The sequence below is a fragment of the Chironomus tepperi genome, unplaced genomic scaffold, assembly GCF_022539635.2.
Source record: "Chironomus tepperi strain 1889 unplaced genomic scaffold, CSIRO-AGI_Ctep_v1 contig_346, whole genome shotgun sequence".
NCBI classification, from domain to species: Eukaryota; Metazoa; Arthropoda; class Insecta; order Diptera; family Chironomidae; genus Chironomus; species Chironomus tepperi.
This window is the reverse complement of record NW_027226468.1, coordinates 511,982-521,308: the sequence shown is the minus strand read 5'-3', so window position 1 is coordinate 521,308 and position 9,327 is coordinate 511,982. Positions and strand designations below refer to the sequence as shown.

The 9,327-nt window shown below is 30.9% G+C and overlaps 1 protein-coding gene across 2 annotated transcripts; it reads right to left on the bottom strand.

Annotated features, from left to right (window-relative positions):
* Positions 1–1,562: 1,562 nt before the first annotated feature.
* On the bottom strand, positions 1,563–8,922 carry LOC139093856 (uncharacterized). 2 transcript variants are annotated; one of them, XM_070644708.1, is made up of 7 exons: positions 8,799–8,922; positions 8,539–8,725; positions 7,621–7,935; positions 7,154–7,207; positions 6,768–7,094; positions 6,103–6,707; positions 1,563–5,993 (listed from the first exon to the last, which is right to left on the bottom strand). In XM_070644708.1, exons 2-7 carry the CDS (start codon positions 8,614–8,616, stop codon positions 2,075–2,077), a joined length of 5,298 nt encoding a protein of 1,765 aa, XP_070500809.1. In that variant the 5' UTR covers positions 8,617–8,725; positions 8,799–8,922; the 3' UTR covers positions 1,563–2,074. The 2 variants fall into 2 exon arrangements, with proteins under 2 accessions (XP_070500809.1, XP_070500807.1); XM_070644706.1 differs by having other exon boundaries at positions 8,539–8,916.
* Positions 8,923–9,327: the final 405 nt, after the last annotated feature.

The window sequence follows — 9,327 nt, the reverse complement described above, 5'->3', positions numbered from 1 at the left end:
CATTTTCCATTTTTAATGACAAATCTTCGATCATCGATACCAGTAAAAATGTGAATCACGTGGAATCACAATAATATAAAATACAGCATTAATTTGTGTAAAATAAAAATAATAAAAAGTCGGGCGCCTAACATAAAAAATAAATCCACAAGAATGTGAAAAATTGAATGAATTCGAATATTGAGAAATTCCCCATAAAATCCGTGGCTTAACATAATGTCGTCATCAATTTAACAGTAAATGAAGTAAAGAACTTTATCCCGGAAGCTTCCAAAGGCAATTTTGAAACATTAGTAACCCAGCATAACGTTGACTAATGGCATTTTTTGTCTGTACACTTTGAATCCATATGACGGATGCTTTATTGCAATCTCTGGCGATGCAATATCATTTGAGTCAATCTCGTCAATATTGTAACGAATGCATTTCTTTTTCCAACTGAAAATATGTTTTGGAAACGCAATTAAAATGGAATTAAAATGACTAGTCTACTTACCAGCAAGGTTTGCACCATTTATCCCTCTGTGCTATGCCATATCTCGCACGACACTTTTTTTTGCCGAGAGCTATAAGATTATTAAGGATAAAGTCTAGATTAATGCAGTTAAATGAATTTATTGATGATTATTAGTTCCTATTGATCTGTTCCTGGCTTAAACTGCTCCTTTTGCTAGTTGCTGTGCCTTCTTCTTCACAGATGTTGGGGAAGGATTCCAAATTTATTGGGTCAAATTAATCTAAATATCGTTTACACCTACGCTGAATATCGAAATGATTGTTAAGTGGCTGAACTGGTCATTAAAAGTAAAGCTTCCCAAATACAACTTGTTCGTTAGGCCACCGCTACGTGGTCGTATTGACGATAAGACGCAAAGTTGCCTTGACGTCAAATTTCACTGTATTACTCGGGATTTAATTTCAATTACTCTTATCAATGTCATACGATCCACGACGTATTTATAGGAACTAATCATCATCTAGAATATAATCTCAAAATGTACTTAAATCAATGGATTTATTTTAATCCCAAGATTTATTTGAACCCAATTTTTCACATTTAGCAAATTTACCATTATAAATTGATGAATCGTCAATATGCTCCTCACTATATATCGGTTTATAATGCCAGCTGTTTTCGATGATTTTTGGCTCAACATGATAACCGGTCTGAAAGAAACAAAAATATTAATAATTAAATTATTAGAGTTGACAACATTAGTTAGTCAGGGTCAGGGTCAGGGTCAGGCTACTTTAAAGATATTTAATTAAATAAAAGTCATGTTTTTTTAATATTTCATAATTTATTATTTTTATGCTTCAAGTATCTTAAATGTAAATTAATTTAATTATTTTCTATCAAAAGACATTCAGATCACAACATTATTATCGAGGCTTACTTTCATGTTCGACCGTCAAATTCAATATTAATACATTTAACTAACATTTATTTAAATTGATATAATTCTGTTATAAAGGAACTAAATAATAAATTCATTACTCATGCTTTCTTAGAATTATTTTTTACATTATTTACAAGAAGTGCTAATTAATTAGGTAATAATAATATCAGCGAAAAACACGTGGATCAATTAACTTAAATTAGCAAATGATATATAAGAAGTCAATGCGTGAACATTTCGGATTGATTTAATTAATGCCAAATTTTTATGATTATATACAATATAGTTTTTTAACGGTTTTTTGACATTCAAACCATTTTTCGAAACCTATAATTCTGTAACGGTTTTCAAAAATTCAAAATTTAACGGTTTTGTTAGATTCAAATTTCGTTGTTTAGAATTTTTATTTTCAACTGTTTTTAAAAATTCAAATTTTCAATAATTTTAAAAAATTCAAATTTTTAAAGAACTTTGAAGTATTCAATGATATTCGACAGGCATCAAATCTAAGCTTCTACTTCGAGATTTTTCGATTTCCTACATTCAGATCAAGCATCATCAGTGCGTTCCAACCACAAAGTGCACTACCATCATACCCCGAATAGCAGTGCGTTCATTCCCAAATTCCATTCCTTAAAATAATTGATTCACAAAAATTCTCAACCTTATTCTTCTCATTTCTTCTGTCGAGGCTCAATAAATTTAGTCTTCTCGAGAGCACTCCTGCCATCACTTTCATCAGTCATTCGATTCCAATCCGTATGACCAACAATAAATCCAATCTTTCTCATACGTTCCTGTTCCTTCTTCTCCTCAATATCAGCCCAACGTACTCTCTTCTTTCCACTTTGCGACGGTCTCATTGACCACTCATTGGCATCGTCTGTTTGTAAATAATCAGCCATTGTAACACATTTTGATTTACTTTTGATGCCATCAAGTCGCTCAATATCCGGTGTCTCATAATCATCCCATTTACTTGTCTGTGCTGACATTTTAAATTTACCAAATGATAATTCATTATTTTCGTCATTTGATCCATCATCATCGACTTCCATTTCAAAATTATCATTAAAAATGTCACCATTTTCATTAAATTCATATTTATATTCTTGATACAAATATTCAGGATCAAGTAACGTATGATCTTTAGGCGTCTGAATCTCACGCATCATTTTATTACGTTCCAAAATAAATGACTCATCCCATTTATGATCGTTAAACTTTTTGCATGTATTATCATCTTGATTTAACTCAATTGTATAGCAAGTAAATCCAAACGAAACTGCTTTTTGCCACATTTCATTATAATATTTCAAGTCACAAAAATCAGCGTCTAAAACGACAAAAGCTGGTCCATCAGTTTCTAAAACACTTGTGAAATTTTCATCAAGTTCCTGCATATAGTCATCAATATTTGCTGCATCTGCATTACTTTCGATGTACTTTTCATATTGTCCTTCAAATTCCGTGTCACGATATTTCACTTCCTCAAAATATTCATCAATTGATAGCAAATTAAAGTCTTTTTCACATCCTTTTTCAAATTCTTTCCTTAATATTAGCGCCGCTAAATAAGTCTTTCCAGAACATGGAGCACCTCTAATAAAAATAGCAATTTTTTCAGGACGACTACTTCTTCCTGGTTCCTCTAATAATTCTCTTATGTCTGTTATATTCTCATTAAACCAATTAAATTCGGGTAAATTTGATGGTGGACTTGAGTTCCGATCGATGAATTGGCCATTAATGTTGATTCTTTGATTAAATCGTGCCTGGAACTTTTCATGCAATGTCGAATTTGCTGAGTTCGACTCATAAAGCTTCTCCAAATCTTGTGAATGTAAATTTTCAGCATTAAATGATGTATTCGGCGATGTTTTAAGTGCTGACTTTAGAGGACGATCAGATGAAGCAACTGTAGATTGATGCTTATAAAATACTGAAGCATCAAGTAAGATATGATCGTTAGGTGTTGGATTTAAGCTCATTTCTTCTAAAACACAATCAATTTCATCCTTTGGACGTTTATGGACGTCATTTTCTAAACATACAGCTGGATCTTGATATGTCTCAATTGTATAGCATTGATTCTGTTTGGACAATAGCTCATAAATTTGCATATAATGTGAAAAATCACCAGTCTCAACGTCCACAATGATAAAAGTGTACATTTTTGATCGCATTAATTCCAGTAACTTCCTTATTAATTTTTGTACATTTGTGTCTAGTTCACGACTATTAAATTCATACTTTTTAGTTCCTTCATTGATGAAAAATTCCTCAAAACTTATAAATATACAATTTTCATTTCCTTTCTCACGTTCCTTATTCAATATTACGGATGCCAATTCATTTTTACCAGAACCGCCAGGTCCTCTCATTAAAATTGCGACATTTTTGGTCCTTTTTGATCTTCCTGGTTCTTCCAAAATCTCCTTAATGTCAACAGTCTCACGATTATGCCAATTAAATTGTGGCATCACTTCCAGGTAGTCATCATCAATGGTTTGGACGAGATAATTTTGATAATTCTTAATCGAGTCATCTTTTTCTGGAACTTCTTTGGGTTTTTCAGGAACTTCCTTTGGTTTCTCATTCGACAACAGTGGATTAACAAAGCAGTTATATTCCTCATAGAGTGCAGTTGGAAGTAGCAGCAAATGATCTTTAGGAAGACGATTTTTATTCAATAAATCTATTGACTTTGATAGGTCATCTTTAGACGAGACTCTTTTGCTTTGTTTCATGCAAATATCGAGCGTTTGATATAATTCAATTGTATAGACTGAAAACCCCATTGATGTGCCAATCTGATGAAATTGATTATATGAACTTAGATCACAGTTCTCAGCATCAATAATAATAAAATTGTGTAAATTATTGGAAATTGTTTTCTTTAAATGCTTTTGTAAACTTTCTATATATTCTCGTGTCAGCTTTTGTCTAGTTTTTGGATCACAATCTTCATCTTCCTCAGTCAAATAATAATCATCAATTGATAAAATTCTTATGTCAGAATTTCCCATTTCCGTTTCTTTCCTTTTAATTAGTTGCACTAAATGAGATTTTCCAGATCCAGCAGCACCACGAAGGATGATTAAAATCTTATGTGGTCTGGATTTCCTGTCAGGAAGCCACAAAATATTTTTAATACTAATTGTTCTTGGGTGTTTGTATCTATTAAAATCAGGAATTGTTTTAAAAATGTCTTTAAATTCGTCATAGACTTCTTCTTCCTCGTCCTCATACTTTTCAATTCTTGGGATTTTCGCTGGTTTTTCGTAAGAATCGATGTCACTTCCTTCATCATCCGATGAAATTGCTTCCAAATCCATCTGCTCATTTTCATCCCTAACATATCCTTTTGTCATCCATGAATTTTCATCACGTTTATTTTCCATAAGAATTCTTTTAATTTTGGCAGTCATACGCTTCCTCCTTTTGCTTTTTCTTGGTGGACGTTCACGTTCTAGAATTTCCCAGTTTCGTGGATATTTAGGATTACTCACTGTATCCTCAGGTCTTTCAGCACTTCTTAAATATTCTAAAATTTTCTTTCTTAATGCTATAGCTTTCCTCTTCTCTATGACTCGATCAACATCTATGTCCTTAATAAATTCATTTAATTTATAGGATGTTAAATGATTATAGTCAATAGTTCGAAATACTTTAAATTCCATTAATGATTCCTCGAATGTCTGTTTATGGACATGATTATAGTCAACTACTTTTGCAGGTTTAAAAATTGGACAATCTTCAACTGAGAAGTTAGCCAAATTTTTAGGTGTAAAAGGTTTCGGTGGAGGTTCTCGCATTTGATGCATTGGAGGTTCTCGCATTGGATTCATTGGAGGTTCTCGCATTGGATGCATTGGTGGCATTCTATTAAAATTTGGCTGCTGAAACGGTGGCGGCTGCTGATGAAATGACTGAACTTTTTGCTGCTGATTTTGTGGTTGTAAAGGCATTGGCTGACTTGATTGATTATTTTTCATCTGTGCTTGCAATATTTGCATGACATTTTCATTTTGTAAAAGTTGTGCTATATTTTTTGTAAATTCTTCTGTTGTAGGCGATAGATTAGCGGTGGGTGGTGCTGGTGCTGATGCCGGTTGTGGTTTTAATTTAGGAAAGTAAAGTGAGCTTGGATCTAATAGCTTAATTCTTATTGGCGTTGAGAATCTTACTAAATCTTCATTTGCAGTTCGAATATCAATAATACTTCTATTATATGTATCATATTTATGACAAACTTCAGATTTTTGATGAATTTCTATAGAATAACATTCATACTTTCCCATACTGAAAGCCATATGGGCAATCTTATTAAAATGTTTTATGCCACATCCATTAAGAACAACAATGGCAAAATTATTATACCCTATTTGCATTAATTCTCTACACTCATTAAGCTGCTGCACATCATACTCATCTGCTTTACGTGGATCATAAATATTATTAACAATAAAATTTCTAATCGATAGTATTTTGCATCGATCATTACGATATTCTTCAGATTCTTTCTTATAAATTAAATCTGCTAAATGATGTTTGCCACTGCCAGGTGCTCCTCTAATCATTATGAGTACTCTGTAATTACAGAAGAAGAATAAATAAGAAATTGAAGAAAAATGACAAACAAAAAATATTTAATCTTAAGGATTAAAAAATTAATCTATGGATTTAAATTTATAATTACTTGTTAGGTCTAGTTGATCGCCCGGGCTCTTCAAGGATATCATCAATTAATGTTATACTTCTAGATTTTGTTCGACAAAAATTAGGAAGTGGTGGCATTGGAAGAGGGGATTTTCTAGATTCGACTACCTCATTTGGAGCTACAATCACAACATCATCATCTTCTTTCTCTCTAATTGGCTCTTTCGGTGGTTCTTTAAACGTTTCGAGACCAGGAATAGTTGCTTCTGAATTTTTAAAGCTATTCTTATTAAAATTGGAATAATTTGGATCCATAATAGCATGTTCAAAGGACATAATATTCTCTTCTTCAAATTTATCATGTGCAAAACTTAATTGAGGAATTTCTTTTGTGCTTGCTAATGATGATGATGAGCAGCCAAATAGAATTGATGATGCAGGCAGATCAGAATTTGATACAAATGCTGGTGGCAATTGTGTTGATGACGTTGTTGGATTATAAACAGTTTTAGAAGAGCTTGATGACTCAGCAGTTGTCGTTGTATTTTTATTGGGATCACCCGCAGTCCATTCCGTACTAAATTTGATTTGTTCATCGGTCATAGGCGGATTTGAGAATGATTTCTCTTTCAATTTTAGTAGACGCTATGTAAACATTTTAATTGATAATTTGAATTTCACCATTTATGTATTACTTTTACTTACTGTTGATAAAGCTTCGCGATATTGCATAAATTGTTCCTTATATTTTTCATATTGTTCCTTATCTGGATGATCTCTCATTTCATGCTGCCATTTCTCAAATTGCTCTTCCCATTTTCTAAATTCATCCTCAAAATTTGTGACATTTGTTGGAGCAGCACCTGGATTTAATGTTATTGGCTGAGATGACTGCTGTGGAACTTCATGTGCGAATTTTAAATTTGCATTGGGATTTATTTCCTGACTCTGACCTTGATTATTCTTATTCTTGTTCCAGTTTCCTTTATTGGTATTATTTCTATTATTATTGTTGTTGTTCTTATTCTGATTCTGATTAAATAAATTAATTATTAATATTAGACATTAATTGATAATTTTTTAGCACTTACACCACGCATATTTCCAAAATTGCCTTGCATCTGATTTGGTTTTGGGTCATTAAACTATGGAATAATTAAAAATTAGAGAAAAAAATATAAATGATGTCATCAAATCATGTATGTGCTTGAACCATATTTGAATGATTAATGATGATACGTAAATTTAAATTTACTAGAATAGTAGCGCGTCAGAATTGTCAAAATGTGAATCCTTGTATCTAATTAAAACCAAGATTTTGAAAAGTCCTGAATTTTAAATCCTCGGATTTAACTATTCTTAAAATTAATGCATGCACGTGGAGACAGACAAATGTCCAATATTATCAATTATTATTTTTAAGACAAAATATATTAGCTGATAACATTTAATACTAATCATAAAATAAATTGTAATATATGTTATTTCCCATTTAATCTGTTTTAATCGCGGAATTCTGATGATGAAATTCAAGTATTTGAAATGTATTAAAACTTACATTTGAATTCATGCTGTTTGAATTTTGTGAATGAACATTATCATTTGAAAAATGAGCACTGCCTCTTAAATTTCTACGTCCACCTCTGGCATTATTATTATTATTCTGCTGCCTATTATTATTATTCTGTTGTCCACGATTATTGTTAAATCCTTGATTAAAATTTCCTTGCTGTCTTCCTCTATTCATGTTCATATTTTGATGCTGCATATTATCTGATGTAGATCCTTGATTTTGATTTTCAGGTGGTGGCGGTGGTGGAGGTGCTGAATAACGGTTTGTGTTATCATATGCCATAGATTGAGAATTCATAAACTGGAAATAAGATTTGGGACATTTAAGTAAATTTTAATACTATTACATATTGCTGTATATTTGTATTGGTACATTGAAAATATCATATTTTCCTACTGAATTTAATTAATTTAAAATTTCTGATTTAAGGACTATGTGAAAGACTTCTTTTTCGATATGATGTCTGTATCTTAACAATATTCCAATAATTACCTGTTGCGATAAAGCTTGCAGCACACAAACCTAATATTGATTTTTCTTATTATGGTGAAATTAAGTCTCGTCAAATTTTTTAGACACAATCTTATGTATTATTTCTATGTAATACATTTCACTCTCATAAAAACCAACAAAATTGTCATTTTAATGTTTATATACTTGTTAATATTAAAATTTTCTCGTTTTTATCAATGACATTGCAAATGAACTGTATACTCAAAAAGTAAATTTTGACTGATTGCGAACGGAAAATACACAGATAAAGGTTTTATATATTTTAAATAATTGTATTATAAATTTTATAATACGAAATGTATTACTTTAAAGTAGCCTGATTGGTAAAGTTCACATTCCTTGAATAATAAATAAATTTATCAACATGATAGATTTGATTAGTTAACTTACGGGTGGTGGATAGTTTAGTTGCTGACTGGATTGTTGGAATCCATATCCATAAAGATTGCTGTTCGGGAAGTTGCTCATGTTTTATAAATTATTTTTTCACTTTAGTCTTGTTAAACTTGATTATATCCTTTATTTAAACACGTCAAGGAGTTTATATTGACACTTTTAATAATGAAATTTGGAGCGACTTTAGGCAAAAAAATTGAATTTGACAATTTTCACAAAAAACTTCATTTTTTTCAGTAGAACTTTATATTTACCAAGTTTAATGCACTCAACACTTGTCCTTTTAACTATTTTTGATTTAAAATCAATTAAATATCACGTATTATTAGTTATTTTAAAGGAAATTCTCTCACGACAATCCAGCTCGTTCAATTTGTAGAACCAGAATGAATTTCGAACATGATTCAAATCATTAAATGTTCGTTAATATTTTTGGTGTCAATGTACTACAATTCAAACTTAATTTAAATAATGTTAATTTTTACACTATGTATTAATGAAAATGAATGGGATTTTTTCATACTATAACTTAATGCAGCTGATAGTGACTTCCCTATTCATTGTATTACTTTCTAATGCCTTATCAATTTTTAATTTAAATTTTGACCGTTATTAAATTTCAAAGCATGCTTGATTAAAATGGGAATTTCCTGAAACTTATATTTTATTTATTAAGCACCAGTCATTAAATTTTTATTAGGACATAATAAAAATCATAAAATTTATTGAGTTTTGCTGATGTTAGGAAGCCTTTGATTAGTCATAAGTCCACATGTTATGGAA